Source organism: Miniopterus schreibersii (genome assembly GCF_964146895.1).
Source record: "Miniopterus schreibersii genome assembly, chromosome: 14".
Taxonomy (NCBI): domain Eukaryota; kingdom Metazoa; phylum Chordata; class Mammalia; order Chiroptera; family Miniopteridae; genus Miniopterus; species Miniopterus schreibersii.
In genome coordinates, this window is record NC_138114.1 from 16,441,447 (window position 1) to 16,462,960 (window position 21,514).

Below are 21,514 nucleotides of genomic sequence, written 5' to 3' on the forward strand. Positions count from 1 at the left end.
TTTATCAGAAGAATTTTAAGTCATTCTCATAGTGTAAGATACTAATAAGTATATATTTAATTCATTTTTTATAGTACCTAGAAAACCATTCCTGGATAATTCACACAGTTCAGATGCAAAACACTTATCTAAACATGGTCTGAAATGTAAGCTAAACACAGTCTAAGAGAAACATTTTCAAGTGTATTTTGAAAGAAATGGTCAGAAATATAAGGGAAGTATCTATCTTTTACGAATAGGGTGCAAAAGTTTGCTTTTTAATCTCCAAATAATAACTGTAAAAATCATGGTTAAAAATTTAAAATCTCCCAAAATAAAAATGAAAAATAGAACTTCATTTGGACATTCAGAATCAGCAGCTAATAAAAAAAAGAAACTATTTGAGCGCCCAGTGGTGTCAGCACACAGCTGCTAGATGATAATCATTCTGATCACATTTGCATGAACTTTTAAAAACAAACATCCGAAACATAGTGTAGAGTGAAAACAAAACAAATTACCTAAGACTAAACACAGTATTATCCCACAAATACAACCATGTATCTCTAGGTTACATATGCTAAGTAAGATATGCCTGGAGGCACATCTTATCAAAATAGTTAACACTGGTTACACAACATATTTTATCAAAAGAGTAACAGTGGTTACACATGATAATATTTCAAATTTTGCACTTTCTCTTTGTATTTTTATATGGTGTTTGACTTTTAAGGTTTAATATCCAAAATATATAAAGAACTCATAAAACTCAACACCAAACAAACAACCCAATTAAAAAATGGGCAGAGGGCCTGAACAGACATACAAATAGCCAACAGATATATGAAAGATGTTCAACTTCACTAGCTATTAGGGAAATGCAAATAAAAAAAACAATGAGATACCACCTCACACCTGTTAGAATGGCTATTACCAATGAAACAAGTAATCACAAGGGTTGGAGAGGTTGTGGAGAAAAGGGAACCCTCATTCACCGCTGGTGGGAATGCAGACTGGTGCAGCCACTATGGAAAACAGTCTGGTGGTTCAATCACCATAGAATAATAGACCCAGCAATCCCACTTCTGAGTATTTATTTTGTATCCTGTTACTTTGCTGAATTCATTTATCAGTTCTAGTAGTTTTTTGGTGGAATCTTTAGGGTTCTGTATATACAGTATCATGTCATCTGCGAACAAGGCAATTTTACTTCTTCCTTCCCAATATGGATGCTTTTTGATTCTTCGTCTTGTTCGATTGCTGTGCTAGGACTTCCTGTGCCATGTCGAATAAGAGTGGGGAAAGTGGACATCCCTGTCTTGTTCCTGATCTTGAGGGAAACACTTTTAGATCTTGCCCTTTGAGTATGATGTTGGCTTTGAGTTTGTCATATGTGGCCTTTATTATGTTGTGTTCCCTCTATTCCTGCTTTGCTGAGAGCTTTTATCATAAGTGGATGCTAGATTCTATCAAATGCTTTTCTGCATCTATTGATATGATTGTGATTTTTATCGTTCATTTTGTGTATGTGGTGTATCACGTTTACTGATTTGTAGATATTGTAATTACCTTGCATTCCCAGAATAAATCCCATTTGATCATGGTATATGATCTTTTTAATGTATTGCTGGATCTGGCTTGCTAACCTTTTGTTTAGGATTTTAGCATTTGTGTTCATCAGGGATATTGGCCTATAATTTTCTTTCTTTGTGGTGCCTTTATCTGGTTTTGGAATTAGAATAATGCTGGCCTTGTAAAAGGAGCGTGGGAGTCTTCCCTCCTTTTAAATCTTTTGGAATAGTTTGAGGACAGGTGTTAGTTCTTCTTTGAATGTTTGATAAAATTCGCCTGTGAAGCCATCTGGTCCAGGACTTATTGTTTGGAGTTGTTTGATTACTGCTTCAATTTCACTAGTTGTAATCTGTCTATTGATTCTTTGATTCTTCCTGATTCAATTTTGGAAGAGTTCATGTTTCTAGGAATTTATCCATTTCATTCAGATTGTCCAATTTGTTGGCATATAGATGTTCATAATGTTTTCTTATAATCCTTTGTATTTCTATGGTGTCAGTTGTTACTTCTCCTCTTTTGTTTCTAATTTTATTTATTTGGGTCCTCTCTCAATTTTTCTTGATGAGTCTGGTTAAAGGTTTGTCAGTCTTGGTTTCAATGACCTTTTGTATTGTTTCTTTAGACTCTATTTCATTTATTTCTGCTCTGATCTTTATTTCCTTTCTTCTACTCACTTTGGGCTTTGTCTGTCATTCTTTTTCTAGTTCTTTTAAGTGTGAAGTTAGATTGTTTGAGATGTTTCTTGTTCCTTGAGGTAGGTCTGTAATGCTATGAATTTTCCTCTTAGGACTGCTCTCACTGTGCCCCATAGGTTTTGGGTTGTTGTATTCTCATTTTCATTTGTTTCAAGGTAGCTTTTTATTTCTTCCTTGATCTTGTTGTTAATCCATTCATTATTTAGTAGCATATCACTTAGCCTCCATATCTTCGTGTGTTTTTGAGTTTTTTCCTTGTGATTGATTTCTAGTTTCATACCCTTATGGTCAGAGAAGATGCTTGATATGATTTCAATCTTCTTAAATTTATTAAGATTTGTTTTGTGTCCTAACATGTGGTTGGTCTATCCTAGAAAATGTTCCATGTACACTTGAAAAGAATGTATATTTTGCTGCTTTTGGGTGAAATGCTCCACTGACAGTAATTTTCAAATTTGGGGGATTTTTTAATTTGGAAAATTGGGAATTAAATCATTAGATATATCATATATACTTCTTCCTTGCAAAGAATAAAAAAATTAATTTTAAGTGAAAATAACAATAGGAATGAACAAATGTACCAAGTTTTCCCAGGGAAAATTGTGGTCAATTACTCAATAAATAACAATAGTGCACTTGCAATTAACAGGTTTTAGTTACCTGAGTTTTTCTCTATTTGAAGGTGTTACACAGTAAATTCAATTCTAGAGTTTTCATCAGTTTCTCTTTAGATACGTTTCGCTTAGAACATATGAAGAGTTTAATACTTACTTATCAAGGAAATCCTTATCCACTGTAGCAGAGATGTCAAGAAGAGGATTTCCCATTCCAAAGAGAATATTTTCACTAAAAAAATACAAAACAAAATAAAAGCACAAGTTAGAAATACTTCTGAAAATAAGCTGATGTATAAAATACACACAAATATAAATATCTTTACCTCGTCTTGAAAATAAACCTAACATACTAGTTAAATAAACCTTTGATTTGCCTATTACATGTAGGACAACAACTAAGAGGTAGCACAAATCCATTTATTTAGAAAGTATGTTGACTTTTGATTTTTTTTTTTTTTTGAGAGAGAGAGGAAGGGAGGAGAAAGACTTCGATGAGAGAGAAATCGATCAGCTACCTCCTGCATGCCCCCTACTGGGGACAGAGCCCACATACCAGGCATGTGCCCTGACCAGGAATCAAACCAGTGACCTCTTGGCGCATGGGACAACACTCAACCACTGAGCACACTGGCCAGGAAGCATGCTGACTTTTAAATTGGATGAAATAAAATGTAACAAGAACCCAGATCATGTCATTTTTTTCCCTAATACTCAACAGCAAATGGCTAAATCTAATTAATTTTTTTTAAGATCTCTTACAACAAAGTTTTATATTCAATAAACATAATAATTAACTCTAACTAGTAAGACACCCAACTACTGAAAGTTATTAGAGAGCATGGAGGAAGTCCTGGAGGAGTGGAGAACGTGGAAGCTTGTGTCCCCACCTACCCCCATATCTTGCTGTAATATGATTTACAATAAGAAATATATAGTTAGGTGACTATTGCTCAATCTTTTAGAAAACCATATGAAATGTTATTCAGAGCTTCTTGTCTAAAGGACAAAAGAAGAAGAATTTATACATTCACTATTGTCCTGCATTCCAAGAAGTATGCAGCACGGTCCCTGATGAGAGATGCTGTCAAGTTGCAATGGTTCAAAGCCTATAAAGAACCTATTGCAGCAACAATGCCTGCGTAAGTGTAAGAGGTCTGAACAATGGAATTTAAAGTAGCACATAAAAGGTGTCTTCATACAACCAGTTAAGTAAAAACTATACAGTTATTTATAAAAGCAAATGACTTTAAACTACTCATGACGTTTTCCTCTCCATCACTGCACAAAACTGAGAAACTACTGTATGACTGTATTGTAATGTGACAGATGAACTCTGTTAAAACACTAATTCTTTAAAATGGCTAGTTTCTTAAATAAAAACACATATAAACTAGAGTCCAGGCCAGTAAATACTAAGATATGTATTACTCCTCTTAAATGATGAAGGCACTATGTAAGTAAGCATTTATTTTTATCTTGTTTTACTAGATGTGAACAACATGGGGTCTACTATGGCCAAAAACTATGACTGACCCATGCTGGAATTACTAATTTTGTTGCAAACATTAGCACTGTCTTTTTCCTTGAATAGATGCTAGGATAAAATATTCTGAATGGCTTTTTTTGGGGGAGGGTCCATAATTTTTTTAAGTCTCATAATTCAGGGCTCCAGCCAACATAAACCCATACTATATTACTTTTTTGGATACCTAACAAATCGTATGCACTGACATAGATATCAGAGTAAAAGTTCCAGAGAAAAACTTTTCTTATCTATTGGTATATTAATGTTGATTAGCTCTCTGGACATTAGAAATGTTTAGTTACACTTATGGTGGTAAATACTAATAATGAGTGTCCTTAACTCTTATGCCAATCATCCTCCCTTTAAATCCAGAAACTTCAGCTTCATATATGATTCTTCTCTATCAACAACCATCCTACTAATAACTCCATCTTCTTGGTGGGGGCATGCGATGTCCAAAAGAGGTTTTGCAAAGTTCTGCATGTTCCTGATTATCTAGAGTGCTATGTTCATTTGCCCAAGGCTATGGATATGACAGAGACCAGAAAAGGCTCTAAGCAATCACTTCTGAGCATGGGGTCCTGCACAAGCAGGAAATGCAGACTAAGGCAGAGTTGTAAGCCTGGTGGAGAGTTGAAGATACACCTCAATAAGCACGCAGAGTCTCTCAGCAAAGATTGGCAGACAGTAACAAGTATTAGCAATAATGTAATCTTCACACATTGCTATCGGAAATGTAAAATGATGCAACCAGCTTGGAAAGAAGTTTGGCAGTTCCTCAAAAAAGGAAACATAACATTACCATTTGACCCAGCAATTCTACTCCTAAGCATATAGGAGTATGAAGAAGAGAGAAATCCAGGAGAAATGAAGACATGTGACATGATAAAAACTTAAACATGAATGTTTATAACAGTATTCATAATAAACAAAAAGTAGAAATAAAAATAAGCATAAACTGATGAATGGGTGAATAATATGTGATGTATACATACAAAAGAATATTATTTAGCCATAAGAAGAAAACATTGATACATGCAACAACATAGATGAGCTTTGAAAACCATTAGCCAAATATTATGATTCCACTTTTGAAATGTCCAGAATATGCCAAGTTCACAGACACAAAGTAGATTAGTGGTTGACTGCTAATAGATATGAGGGTTCATTTGGGGATGATTAAAATGTTCTGGAATTAGCGGTGATGGTTGCACAACCTTGCAAAGAAACTAAAAATCACAGCGCTGTACATATAAAATGGTAGATTTTATGGTATGTGAGTTATATATTAATTAAATAATAGTAATTAGCCATAATTCGGTACATAAAACAAACTATTTGACCTAATTGGTATTTATAGACCACTACCCCCATCAACTGCCATATTCATCTATTTAATGAAAGACGTGCAAAACATCTACACTGAAAACCTCAAAGTATTGTTGAGTGAAATTAAAGACTTCAAAAACACGTATGTAATATTCACCAAAATACACCATATAGGCTAGGCCATAAAACTAACCTCAGTAGATATCAAAGAAATGAAATCATAAGCAATATATTCTCTGTATATATGTGTTTATATACATCCATCCATATATATATACTCACACACAGTTCAAAAGAAAAGAAAAGCAAGTGGCTTATAATCACATCATCAGCCATCATGGAGCTACATACTAAAACCACAAGGAAATATAACTACACACGCACAAGAATGGGGAAAATAAAAAATGCCAAACATTGTCAAGAAGGTGGAATAACTGGAACACTAACACCACCAATTGTGGGAATTCTAATGTGTTTAGTTTTCCTTTTTGGAAAACAGTTTGGTGACTTCTCAAGTTAAATATATGTATCTATCTTAGGACAGGGCAATTCCATGCCTAGGTATTTACCCAAGCCCACACAAAGGCTTATACAAACATGTTCATAGCAGCTTATTTATAGTAACCAAAAACTAGAAATAACCCAAAGTCCATCAACAGGAGAACTGTTGCTATTTCCATACAATGGAATATTACTCAACAATGAATATAAACAAACTACTGATACATCAAAATGGATGAATCTCAAAATTATTAAACAATAATCACATAAAAGTAATCAGACACAAAGAGTATTTGCTGTATGATTCTATTTATATAAAGTTCTAGAATAGGCAAAACAAATTTCTACTGAGAGAAGCCAGAAAATGGTTGCCTGGGTGGGGCAGGAAGTGGGATGGATTAAAGAGAGGCAGGAGATAATTTTCTGGGGAGACGAACATGTTTGGTATGTTGACCTGGTAGTATCTACACAAATTTTTTCCCCAAAATTCAGTGAACTTGGGATCTGTGATTTTACTACTATACGTAAATTATGTTGTTGGCATTTTTTCATCTAAGTGAACAGACTAGGGAAATATTTGTGTCCCTTAGACTATATCTAAGGCCAATCTTTCCATTTGTATTCTAGATCCTATGCCTTCTTGTATACTCAAGGAAATGATCTCGTCCCTCTGTCCAGTATCATCTATTTTTCACTTTCTATTAGATCACTCTTTTCAACATACAAATATGTTGAAATTTCAGCCCCTCTCAACTCCACATATATCTCCAACTACTATTATCCTTGCTTCTCATTTCAGTAAAACACTTATAAAAGATTGTCTATACTCTGTTAAATAGCAATTTCCCCTTAACTAGATAAAATTATTCATTTTAAATTAAATTTTCAGGAGCACATGCATGACATAATGACTCATACATAGCAATTTGCAGCTAGAAGACATTTTTATATGTTATCAACTTTAAATCTTCACAATAACTCTATCGGTTAGGTATTGCTATTATCTCCATTTAACAGAAATAAGAGGTTCAGAAAGGTTTTCTAACCTGTCAAAGGTCAGAAAACAAATAAATGATTCCTAACTTCAAAGCACGTGATTTCTTATTCAATATACTACATTTAGACACTTAGAGAACTCTCTTAAAACAATAAAAATGTCTCACCAATAAAAAGTATCTAAAAAATATATATAGGGTGTCCCAAAAAAATGTATACACACTTTGAATGATTATAAAGTCAATGTTTATTAACATACAGTTCATTTTCAAAATTTAAAAGAATCTACAGAAATGAATAATTTTTTTGTCAATGCCTGTTTTCAAACTGATGACCATTCTGGTCCAGGCACTGCTGATAATACTAAGCAATGGAATCGCAAACATCAAGAATCATTTCATCCAGTATTTGTGTGCCCTCAATTCGTTGACTATTGTCAGTTTTGTACCATAAACTTTATCTTTTATGTATCACCACAAAAAAAGTCTAGTGGCACTTTAGGATAAATTTTCTTTGTTCAAAGCTTAGTCTGGCTTCTCACATTATTTCAAATCAGTTAAACCTGAAAAGGAGTGAAAATTAAGTGAGTTATCAGCTGTTGAACTGTGTATACATTTTGGGGGTACACTATATATAATTATCTACTGGGACATATCATATGGTCATCCTATTTATAAGCTGACTTTGCTATTTGAAAATAAGAATCCATACTTATAGTTTATTACAGGGTTTTTTTTAAGAGTGAACATTTGTTCTAATTCCAAGTAACATGCCAGTCTTCACATTTTGGGAGGAGATTGAGGGCTAAAGGCTATTAGGAGAGACCCAATTCTGAATTTGGTCATATACACCTGGATACTGGTGCTGCTAAAAATTTATCTTCAGAATATTAGTAGCTTATTGCTGAACTGAAAATGTCTGAAACTGAGTGTTCCATTAACTAAGCAGTGTTATGACTTATAGGAGTTGACCAGGGGAAAGAAAAGTCATTCCACTGAACAAAGACCAGATGTTGTATAGTAATGTGACTTATACTGGAAAAATATCTAAATAAATATAGTTTAAAAAATGTTAAAATTCAAGGGGAGAAAAATAAAGTGATAAATATACTACAGCCAGTAAAAAATTTAAAACTCCAAAGAGAATATTTTTTTGTTCAGCATTTCAGATGAATAAACGTTACCTAACAATTATAATAATCGATCACTTTAGATAAATATTTCTAGTGCATGCCACCCCCAACCCAAACACAGTCTGATTACTGAGTCTGCCATTCACAGGCAGAGAAGTAATTTTCCATGAGGTATCAGGTATATGGTTATAGGTCTCTATGGGGTATTTAGAAGATATCATCAGTAGTTTAAACCCTTCACTATCTAGGAGGGTATTACAGTATTTCTTTTTTTTATAACAATTTAAAACCAAGTAGGTATGAAGAGGTAAAAAGACATGATTATTAACCAATGTTACAAGAAAGGATTAACATTCAGTCTAGACAATCGTATTGGTTCTGTTTTATCTTTGACAGTTCTGCTTAATGTAGCAATACTGTGGCTGGAAAGATTTGGAGTTAGAAAACCTTGTATGCTTTTCAAACAAAGGTGACCTATTTATAAATATGAGCATTAACAGCTGACAACATTGCACAGTTCTATAAGAGAAAGATTCCTGTTTTAGTTCTTCAAAACACGGTATTTCATAAACAAAACAATTTCATTGTATTTAAAAGCTCATTTGCCTAAGAAATCCCATACATAAAAGTTTGTGCAATAAACTGAAATTTACATTTCTTATCAAAGACACAAGTCCTGAAATGAGCTTGAAATTTCTGTTTAAAGGCTCTAAAGAAACCAGCTCAACACAGTAAGGCAGTATCAATCTTAGCCAGATTTTAGTCTCCACATGAATGTTCTCCATCTCAGTGGCTTGGCAGATCTTGTTGGATGCACCTCAAAGTCTTGAGTGTTAGGAGAAAAATACCCCAGGACCCCACCCACAGCCCACATAAATTTTCCAATGGAGGCCAACCCACAGAAGTGGTTCCAGAATCATGTAGGACACAGTAATGTCGAGTCCCAGAATAGTCTTTGACCAAATCTGACCTGTCTGGGTAGGCCAAAGAATAGGGCTCCTCAGCTCTATAGCAAACATTCTCCTGTCTCCCTGCCTCATTTTCCCAGTCTCCCCTGGCACAAACTCAAGCTGTAAGCAATGCCCAAAACCAGACTAGACACTGATGTTAGGGGAAGAAAGCAGTATTCATAGGGGTGTTTTGAAATAGTGTTGCTCAGTGAAAAGTGCATAAAATAGGAGTCAGAAGAGCTAAGTTCTATCTTAAGCTCTACCACTGCTTAACTAGGAAATAGCACTTTTTGTGCCTCAAGGTCCAGTACAAAAAGTTAAAGGCTGGCTAAGATTCTCTTCTAGACCTCTTATTATACGTTTTCCTATGTCTCCTGAATTTAACTCAAGCATCAACTTTTCTACTGGGCCAATTAAAAATGACAAAAGCATCGATTTATGTGTTCTATCATTTCCCAAATTAAGATCAGTTGGAATCTGATATACATAACAAAAGATAAAAGTTGTTATTCAAGGATCATTGGTTTTAGAGGCTGTAAATTTACTCTTCATCAGTAATGATGTAGTAAAGTAGAATACAAATAATAAAAATTCAAAGAGACACTATCTCCAGCCAAATTCATTCAAAGATCTTAAATTTTTTTTTAAAAACTCCTTTGATTTAAATCATTATTTAGGAATTCCTAGTGGTTGAATGCTACACTGGAAAGGGCACTGAACCAGGTGTCTAGAGATCTGGGTTCTAGTTAGAAATATACAAATATTTTGTATAAACTTGAACAAATCTTGGCTTTGGTTTCTCCAACTGTAAAGTGAGGGGATTAGATAGGTAAGTTTCCTTCCTGTTTAAAAACTTAAGATTTAAACATTTCTTTTCAGCTGATACCATTCCGTAGGGGCTCAACTTGCTTTTAACAAGAAGAAAATACTGTATTTATAAAATCCCTACAATGTAAAAGCACTTTCGTACCTACTCAATAACACTGTGGGATACATATTAGTATCACCATCACTGAGTATATCATTAAACAAATGTCCAAAGAGAGAAGTGATCAGTAATTCAGGAAAAGGCCCTCAACTAAAACCCAGATATGTTGAGCACTGGTCCTCATTGGCTTCCAATCTTATATTCTGTCACACATTTAGCAACAACTGTTTTTAAGTGTGATGTAAAAAAGGACATTGGACATGAAGTCGGATTTTGATAACTTGTTGGCCTAGTTCACTCTCCTTATCAGTAAAAACAGGTCAATAATATCTATCTTTTGGGCTACTATTAGACTGAGCACAAAACGGGAACATGCCTAACATGACTGTGAAAACTAAGATATGACATAACTGCATTAAACGCAGTCCTCACTAGGAACTGGTGGTGATTATCACCTCATTCAAAACTGTTACCACATACACATTTGCTTCAACTTCAGCAATCTCCCTCCCTATTCCTGAACCTAAATCATCAAGTTCCTTGCAGGACTAGAGGAAAGAAAAGAATGACTACAGTTGTCTTTCACAATACTTTATAATTTTTGTCCATCGAGGCAGCTTTTTCAGGAAATTTAAACAGTATATTGTTTCTATAATGGCATCGTGCAGAGCACTAGATCATGGATATTTGGATTCAGTTCCTAACTCTGCCACTAACTGATTTTGTACAAGGCACTCAACATTTCTTGGTCTCAGTTTCCTCAGGGGTAAAATGTGGCTGCTTGGGATAACATCAAGTCATATCACTATAGATCAGGACTATGTAAAATGCAGCCTAACATCTGAAGAAATAGCATAAATCTAACTTTATTAGCAGTTGCCTATCCTTCCACAGTAAGTCAAATAAAGCTGGTGTCAGCCTTTAAATCAGTCTTTTGAACACAACCACCATTCAAAACCCTACGTTAAAAAATGCATCCTGTTGCTACCTGCCAAGGAGCGGAAGCTTTAGACTTGGGTGTTTCTACAAGGAAGAGTAGCCAGGAAGACCATGGTCAATTAAAATTGAGTCCACATAAGAACTGATTCTTAATATAGCAAGGAAACCACCCACAACCTAATTAGCAGCACATTCCAATAATGGAAGTGGAAGTGGAAAGGGGTGATTAACATGGTTTGACAGCACACTCTTAATTCATCCTAAATACTATTAGCATTAAAAGCTAGACTTACATGACTCAATATAATTTATTGTAAAACCTTTCCATGTGAGTTTCCATGTTGCAGCGCCTGAATTTCTCCTTCTGCATGATAAAGCAAGTGCTCTTTGTCTATGTCAATACCGAATTATGCAATTTAAGAAAGAGAAACTGTATCCGACTTCAGCACAGTTGAATCCTACCTTATCTTACCTGAGGGTTAGGTTCTCAAATCATCTGTTAAATATTATGTAGTCAAAATAACCACTGAGAAACTTAAATCACCAGGACTTAGGCTGCTGGACGCTCAGACAAAAAAAAAATCAACTTATTCTCTTCACTTCTGTGCTGGGGCCTCCCTTTCTCTGGGACAATGAAGGCCAAGGTCTACTTTAAAAGAGGGAGGTCAGAATACTGAGTAAATAACGTAATTTAACTCTTTATAAATAGTTACATTAGCATAACTTAAACATTCAGTCAACGATCCACCCAGAAATTGGACAGCCCATTATCCTGTCGCTATTAACAAAGAAGAGCCTTCAACACTCTGGAAGAGCACCTGCGGGGAAATCTCCTGTTTATTGTTTCATCATATACCTGCTACCTGACAAGACTCATTTCGCTTGTGACTCGAGCACAAGTGGGCAAACAGATGGTGCCTTCGGGAACCAGGGTACTAATTCCAGTCATCAGCAAACACTTCAGGGACACACAAGTTCATCACTTGGGGGCAATCTACCTGCATGGGAGAGGGGCCAACTCTGCAGGTCTGCCCAAGGCCACCCCTGAAGTTGCCACAGGCACGACATGCAGGCATGGACACACACGGAGACGCCACGCTTCCTCCGGGGAAAGGGAGCTACATGTTTGTCATGAGAAAGTCACTAGACAAGCTGCCCTCAAACCTGGAATGTGGGCGAGGGTCACCTCAGCGGTGCGGCTGCTGACGCTCCGCCATGTGCCGCAGACCCCAGAAACTTCTGAGGAAAGCAGAAATGATCAAATGAAAAGTGCAGAGAGAACCTCCGACAGAAGTGGGACCAGTGGCACTGGGAGGCTCCGGACCACCCAAGAGAAGGGGCGACAGTTCTCCGGCAGCGGGGGGGACTAACGCCCAGCAAGCGAGCGGTTCAGGCTGCCACCCTCAGTACCTGACGGACGTCATGGCTTCACCTTCCTTCCCCACGCAACGGCGCTCGCGTCCGATGCTCGGCGTCCGCGCCGGGGCAGCAGTGGCAGCAGCCGCAGCAGCAGGTACCACAGCAACTGCTCCCCTGCTCTGGCACTCGGCGACCGCCGGCGCGTCCTCACACACCCCGGCGCGGGCCGCCCCCGCCCGGACGGCCCCTCGCGCTGATTGGCCGCGGCCGCAGGGGGCGGGCGCTCCGCCCGGGACCCGCGGCGGGAGCCGAGCCCCCGGCGCCGCGGGCCGCCGATTGCCGCCCGTGCGTCTCGAGCCCGCCCGCTGGCACGCGGGCTGGCAAGCTGGCTAGCGGGCGCGGTGGCCATCTTGAGCCCTGGTAACAGCGCTCTCCCCACTCCCGGTGGACGGGGCATGAGCTCGGGTGCCCGCCTCAAAAATGGCTGCCCGAATGGCCACCGGTTTATCAGTCACATGGCCGCGGTCTACCTAGGCGAGCTCAGGTCGCTTTCCCCGGACCCGAGCCGGGGACGCTGTGCGCAGCCTGCACAGGTGGGGCTGGGCAGTCTGCAGAGCCCGTCTGCGGGAGACAGGCAGCCACCGCCGGGAAGCCGCAGCCCGGGAACGGCCGCGGCACCGTGTTACATTCGAACTCGCAGCCTTTAAGTCAGTTGCGGAGTCCGACGGTCCACAAACGTCCTTGGACTTAAGGAAGCACTTGGAACAGTTTGTTTAATATGTGTGTAAGTGTCCAGGGCTCTCTGTAAACTTTGTGAATTACAATCTAGAAGGGTGAGGCCCGGACACTGGCATTTTTAGCAGACGGTCCCCGGTGATCCAGGTGCACACCTGAAGTTTAAAACCTCTTGGCCAAACCAGCCTGTCAGACCGCCCTGCTCGCCACACCTGTCAGACTACCTCGCTTTTCTGAAAAGCGAGCGGCCCTCTGATGCAAGCGTTTGATGCCATAAAGAAAAAAAAGTTGGAAGGACCCTAACTCCTGGCCCCAACCTTACAATTTAGTAGTGTTAAAGGGTTAAGAAACTGATTCTGAACCACTAATAAAAGACAGGTAAAATTAACTCCCAACTGCGGGAAGAATGGGCAGGGGTGGGGGTGCGGGGGTGCAGGAAACGCTTTATGACCTAAATAGCTTTTCTTGATTCCCTCTTTATTCTCCGATAATATTTATGTTAACAGACTCCAACCCCCAGTGGCATTCATTCACTGACCATATAGGATGTGATCAATTCCATAGGTCTGAAATTAGTTACATTAGAAACACAACCCAACATGTGATGCTGAAATGTGCCATATGTGACCAAAAGAACTGAATTTTTAATTCTATTTCATTTTAGTTTACATTTTAAACAAAGCAATATAAAATACGTTTTCATTAAATTACATTTCACTTTTTAACTTGAAAATTTCTCAAATTGAGGCAATCTAAATATACCAGATTTTTCAAGACAGTACAAAAATATATATAAAATGTCTCAATAATTTTTATATTGATTACATGGTGATACAATATTTTGCTATACTGGGTTAAATAAATTACTAAGATTAATTTAAACAGTCTTTTTACTTTTTAAATGTAGCTACTAGAAATTTTTTACTCATGCATCTTGTATTATATTTCTACTGGAAAGTGCTGTTATACTAAGTTAGCCCTGCTTCTTTTTTACCTATCATTGCCCCTGTGACAGAATAATTATGTTTACAAAATGAAATTAGTAGAGACACCAGTTTATACAGCTCTGTGGTTCCTTGCTACAATATGAAATATTCCAAAAGATTTTAAGTGTCCTTCAAAAATGCTTTCTTTTAAGCACTGCTCTCTTTAATTTGGGAAATGCCTATCCAGAATGAAGCCATGGACTTTAAGTCTGCCCTATTGGGTCCATGAGGAATGGCTGTTAAAAAGAGAGCTCTATTTGGCTGATTGAGACTTTGACGAAATGTCCAGGAGCAGAATTAGTCAATTGTTCCTCTGGCTTTAAAAAACAGAATCTGAATCAAAACAACAGACACATAGCAATTTGAAGTGGTGGAAACACTGACTAATTCAACAGTTACCCTCTTCCTCTTGTGGAAAATGTTGATAACCCACAGAACTAAAAGTAAAACCAGGAATAATCCTTAGAAAGGATTTCAAAACTTCAACATCACTTTTAATATGGGATGTGGTATGGTGCCTCTCAAACTTTAACATGCATGCACATCACTTGAGGGATCTTGTTAAATACCTTGCTGAACTGCTACTTTGGTCAGCAAGATATTTAAAAAATTACTTAATATAAGTGAAGAGATGAGTTAACAAGTGACCAGTCAGCAACATTTGGACATGGAAACACGTGTATACTTGTGATTGGTCAGCAAGGTGTTATAAAATAAGGGTTTGACGCAGTAAGCAGGGCTCTGTGGCCAAGATTTTGCAATTCTTTATGTACCCAGATCTCACCATTTGCTTCTTTTCTGTGGGTCCTGCTAAGTAACAAGGTTGTAAGGGTAACAAGACATGTGGTTTGGAACCCCTGCTTGACTTCCTACTAGCTGTATGATCTTAGACTGGTTCTGGAACTATTTGTCCTTCAGTTTACCCATGCTTTTCAGGGCATTGTGAAAGTTAAAACTTAATTCTAGTAAAGTGTCTAACAAAGTCCTTGACACATGGTGCGATTATTATTATTTTCTTATTATCACACTAGTTAAAATTACATCTCTGGGAAGCATGACATGAAAGCTAACATGAACTTGGCCCTGTAAAAAATAAAATGCACTTTGCTCATGCCTAACATACTTTATAACTCCCACTTTTGATTTTTAACAATAAAGTTTTTTGGTACCAAAACAAAGCTAGACTTAAAACTCTATTTTTTAACAAATATATTAAGGGCAGACAAGGGCCTGCAATATTCAAATATTTAATCTAGTCAAAGTCATATCACATTCAAAGTTTTAAAAAACAACTTTTTAAAAAAATCCTCACCCGAGGACATGGTTAGAGAGAGGAAGGAGAGAGAGAGATAGGGAGGAAGGGAGGGAGAAACAGAAACATCGATGTGAGAAACATCCACCTGCATGTGCCCTGACCTGGGATCAAACAGCAGCCCAGGTGTCTGCCCTGCCCGGGAATTTGGAACAGGCAACCTCCTGGTGCACAGGATGATGCTCAACCAGCTGAGCCACTCCTGTTGGGCAAAAAGCAACTTACTTTTGATAAGTGACACTTTGCATCTAACTTAAAACTTTAAGGATTTTTTACATAATCAATACAACATGCAAAATGTTTATTATTTTAAAATGTATTTGGTACCAGTTCATTTCAGCAGGTACAAGCATGAAAATGTTATTTCAGCAAACAGGGCTCACGTGTAATTGTTCTTTCAGAGTCAATCACGTATAGACAAAAATAAAGACTTTCTTTCCAGGTAAAGGCAGTTCTTTTTATTCAAAGCACCTTTGTTTCCTCAATCATGCTCTTTTTCTAATATTTTCCTACCCTCTCTTCCACCCAGTTTTTCCCCAAACACACACACACACACACACACACACACACACACAGCTGCTAAGCAACTACTATTTAAACTCTTTTGAACAATTTTTAACCAATTTATTTCAACCCTATTCTTTGTACATTAGGGTAAAGCAGTCAATTGAAATTTTTATCCTTCATTAACCTTCTTACAATTTAAATAGTTGAACCAGGATAAGTGTGACCCAAAGAGGACAGTTTGCTCTCTTAGGAAGATAAGTAAATAATTCTATCTACTTTATCTAATCATGTGGTTAGTCTGCCGCTATAAAAGCAAATAGATCGCTAACCTCAAAAGCGAAATGCCTCTGGATAGCATAACAAATATGTGTACCCACCATACTAATCTTTTCAACACATGCTTCAAGCCCCAAAATAATAGCAAAGTCCTCTTCCAATACAACCAATTTGTTGTTAGAGGTGTAATAAAACAGCACTTTCATACACTGTTAGTGGGAGTTTAAATTAGTGCATTTCTAAAAAGCTTTTCAGCAATATATGTCACCAATTCCATTTTTACGCAACTATCATAATTAAAATAGAACCATGTGAACAAAGATATGTATAACTATTTATTCATTTCAGCATTAATAACAGTAAAAAATTTATTACCTAAATAACCAAAAATAGAACAATGGTTAAATAAATTACATAAGAATGTTATGGAACTATTATAAAATCTTTCCATAGACTTTTAAAGAATGTATGAAATGCTCATAATGTCAAAAGGAATATAGAGAATGATCTTGACTTTGTTTAAAAAAAAAATACACGCCATAATTGCACAGAAAAAAGACTGGTAAGAAACATACCAAAATGTTATTATTGGTTCCTCAGGAAACTGAAATTATATGTGATTTTTACTTTTTTACTTATATTGATCTAGCTTATAAATTTTCTACTATATGTTGGTTTTATTAGCATAAAATTTTTGTAATTACTATTAAACTTTATCTTTATGACATGTTTTAAAACTATAAAAATTATTCCTGCTCTTTGTTAAAACATTTCTTTTAATCACAACCATCAAAATTATTAACTTTAGAGGAATTGGACTTATAAATGTCTCATCTTTTCATGTTTAAAGATAGCTGAAGACAAGAAAACAAACAAAAATGTCTTTATGATTTTCTTGGTTAATTTTAAATCTTAACTTGACAAAAGTTAAAAGCATAAACACCACTTTTAGAGCTTCGCACAGCCTTTAAGAGGCCAGCTGTCACAACACTGAATGTGGAATGTCTTCCCTGCATGGTATTTAAAAATACATCTCCTCATTTCATGTGAACTAAAATACTGATCAAAATAATACTTTAAAACAATCTATATCATACTCGAAAAAGAGAAATTTCTGAAGACTTGTCTCCCTAAAATAAGTAGTATGTCACAGGGTAAATTTCAGGAGCCTGGGAATAAGGAGATAGAAATTCTAAACTTGAAACTAGAAAACACATTATGCCCTCTGACCCATCCATCCCCTTATCTGAAACACAGGGAGTTTGATATAGGTGACATCTCAGGTTCCTTTCAGTTCTTACTGGACAATGAAAGAAAAAAGTGCCAACTCATATCTTAATACAAATTAGGTTCTTTTTAGAGTTGATCAGTTCTAATGTAATAAAACACATGCAATTTTGTTGGCTTTCATTATGGATAAGGTTATTCACAGAAACATTGCTAAGCATATTAACTCTTTCCCCAAAGGACATTATTAGAGGTCTACTATTTTTACTTCCTTTAATTAGTATCTGTGGATACTTATGTCACATTTCACTTTAACATTACATATTCAAACAGAATATAATCTTAAATAGAACCTGACAATTTATTTCCCAGGAGAATTTGAAGAATATAATAACACTTGATTGACTGAACTTTATTTAGTAAGAATTCTTAGCAAAACTCCCTCCCAGGAACACCTACACAGTGCTTTATTTGCAGTGAACTATAAATCTCTGAAACTCAAAGAAGACCTCCACCTAAAAGTACAGGGTAACAGTGCTTCCCAGTTACTCATGCTGCCAACATATTTTTAAATTATACAATTTGATATCACTGTCATTTGACAAAAGGGCATTTTAACATAAAAAAATGCATGAAGGGCCCTGGCCAGTGTGGCTCAGTTGGCTGGGCAGCGTCATGTGCACTGAAAGATTGCTGGTTCGATTCCCAGTCAGGGCACATGCCCAGGTTGCGGGCTGGATCCCCGGTAGGTGGCGTGAGTGAGGCGACCGATAGATGTTTTGTTCTCACATCGATGTCTCTCTTTCCCCTCCCTTCCCAAAATCCCAAAATATTGTTGGTAATCTTATGAAGTATATTTTCTATAAGAAAGATTTTCTTCTTTTTGCTTCACCATAGATCTGATCTATGGTACTTCATAAACAAGCTTTTAGGCATCATTCACTGTCTACCCTACTACTCAAGACGCTAGATACTCAGCAACAGTCAAGAACAGGGACTGCCCGGCCGTGTGGCTCAGCTGGTTGGAGCATCTTCCCCTGCACCAAAAGGTTTCGGGTTTCATCCCTGGTAGGGGTGTATATGGAGGCAAATGATTAATGTTTCTCTCTCACATCGATGTTTTTCTTTCTCTCTCTCCCTTCCTCTCGCTCTAAAAACAATAAAAATATATCCTCAGGTGAGGATTAAAAAAAAGAAATGTACTGCCCTTATAGAATTTACATTCTAGTGAGGGGATGTAAATAAGTAATCAAACAAACAAATAAGAACATCAAGTGATCATTAGTGCTAGGGAGAGAATAAAACCCAGCAGATCAAAGTAGAGAAAGTCTCCTTGAGGTTGGGTAGGCCTCCAGCAGAACTAAATGACAAGAGCCGGGTAGGGGAGGGCGTTCCTGAGAGAATGCACTAAAGTGTAAGTGAAGGCCAGTGTGAAAAAGGGCGAGGGAGAGAAGAAAGGTTTGTGGTCAGAGCAAGAAGCAGATCATCTTGGCTTTTATGATCCTAAGAAATTTTGATTTTATTATAAGCATGAAAAGAAGCCACTATAATTAAGTTTTAAACAAAGGAATGACATGATCTAATTTTGTTTTGAAAGATCACCCTGGTTATAGTATAGAGAGTAGAATATAGGAGCATGAAAGCAAGAAGACTAAATTAGAAATCTGTTATAGTAATACAGATGACAAGTAGTCCTGGTTTGAATCATGAAGATAGTGATGGACATAGAGAGAAATAGATTGACATTTTGGAGGTAGAATGTCAGGATCTGCTGATAAAATAGATATGGGAGACTAAGGAAAGAAAGGAATCAAAAGCAATTCCTAGATTTTGGACTAAATTAGGTAAACGGTGCTGCTATTTACTGAGATAAATGGAGAAGGCAAGGGAGAAGCTCAGAAGACTGGAGGGGGCAGGGATGGAGATAGACCCTGTGAAACAGATTTTTCTTTCTAGTTTTTCTTACTCTAACAGTGTCTGCTGGTGTATTTTTTTTAATTTTATTTATTCATTTTAGAGGGAGAGTGGGAGAGAGAAACATTGATTTGTTGTTCCACTTATTTATGCATTCATTAGTTTATTCTTGTATGTGCCCAGACCAGGGATCAAACCCACAACTTTGGTGTATTGGGACGATGCTCTAACCAACTGAGCTACCTGGCCAGGGCATGCCTGCTGTTTTCTGATATATTAAAAATAAATGTCCAGAATGTATATGCAGTTTCATTTGAACAACACCCTAAGATGGGAACTATTCTACCTCGGCTGTCAGCTGTTAGCAAGTACTTATATAAGTAAAATAAATAGGTAAAACTTACTGAGTGCCTAATATGTGCCAGACACCATGCTATATATCTTTCCATTACTATCCCATTTGAATTTACAACCCTAGCAGTAGATATTTTATTATCACCATTTTACAAGTGAAGAAACTGAAGCTCAGAGAGGTTAAATAACTTGCTCAAAGCCACACATTACAGAACAGAAATCCAAAGAAAGTCTGGTAGTCTGACTCCAGAACTGAGGCTAATTACCACTATACACAGTGTCACTAGAGTAAGTCCAAGATAGTCTGGTGTAAGATTGAGACTTTTATAAATATCCAGATTTCAGAACACCACACAATGCTTTCACCCATAACATGTACTGACAGCTTTCTGATTAGTGGGAGCACCATATGAAATACTTTCAGAAATTGCTTCTTTTATTTCCATATATGCTCATTCACAGATCAAATCTGAGCAGCCATTTTTGTCTTTAATTTAGCTAAGACTTCTAACTCACCAAGAATCAGTTCTTGGACCTCTTTATTTTTTAAAATTTCAACGATTTCATTTCTGTCAAAATCAAAGGAATGATTATTTTTGACAAATAAAAAACATTTTTTACCACTGTGCAAGAATTTAGGGGCACACAATGTAGCAAGTGGCTAAATGTACTATCAAGCTAAGTAGATTCCCCTACCCCAGCCAGTCAGCTTGTGTGAATCAAATTTAGGCTTCAGTAAAATTAGAAATTATTTCTTATCGAGATCTTTCAAAACTCAGAAGCTGAAACCACAAATATTCACAAAAGGTTCCACTTTTTAAAAAAATTACTTATATGGTAAATTATAAGTAAATTACTATTTAAGTAATTAAATTACTATATAAGTAATTTTTTACTATACCCTTTTTCTAACTCCTAGTGCCTGTCATTTTCTATAGAAGTAAAATAAATATGGTCTCAAACTGAATATACAGTTTTATCTGAAAAATGCCCTAAGAAAGATTCATTGATTGTTTTATAAATGATGGAACTGGTTTCTAAAATTGGTTTTTCCTCTAACGGGAACCAACAACCCCATAGTCTCCACTGGTGGGGATTGACCTAGACTTGAGGTCCTAGCTTCACTCTACTAGATGGGCTGAAGCCCATCCTCTCTCAAAATCTGAGGGACAGGACCAAGATTGTACTGACTCATCTGCCAAAAGACTGACCTGAAATTGGATGCAGGAAGAATTAGTGACATATTCAGAGCAAAGCCCCTCCCTTTCTATGGAAATAGGGTAGACTGTTCTTCTGCAATAACTAAGTATTTAACATGGAAAGACTTGGAGGTTTACATGGTGGTGATGGTAGTAGAGGTGGCAGTGATCAATAGTAGTCTCAGTGTTCCTGGGAAACATGCGGGGGAGGAAGTACAAAGAGCCTACCAAAACTGTTATATCAGAAAATGTAATCTTTGAAATGTCTTTCCTTATGCAGCACAACAGACATTACAAATCAAGTGGGATTAAAATTATGGAGTACTGTCAGTGGACATTACTTCACCCGATGGTTACTTGATGGGATGATAGAGTCTCTAGTGAAAAGGAAGGATTATTGGCTTTGGGGTGGGTCTAAATGCAGATTTCCTAATGATTCATTACATATGTGAGAGAATCGGGCATGAAGACATTAAGAACCA

The 21,514-nt window shown here is 36.9% G+C and overlaps 1 protein-coding gene across 3 annotated transcripts in view; it reads right to left on the reverse strand.

Annotated features, from left to right (window-relative positions):
- Positions 1 to 21,514, reverse strand: part of ADK (adenosine kinase) — an 888,023-nt gene that overhangs the window by 849,891 nt on the left and 16,618 nt on the right. For 2 of the 3 annotated variants that reach the window (XM_081158526.1, XM_081158525.1), the window contains exon 2: positions 3,018 to 3,092. In XM_081158526.1, coding sequence (XP_081014652.1) covers positions 3,018 to 3,092 — 75 coding nt within the window. Of the gene's footprint in view, positions 1 to 3,017; positions 3,093 to 12,573; positions 12,864 to 21,514 lie in introns of those variants that run through there. The other variant, XM_081158527.1, reaches the window with a different exon arrangement.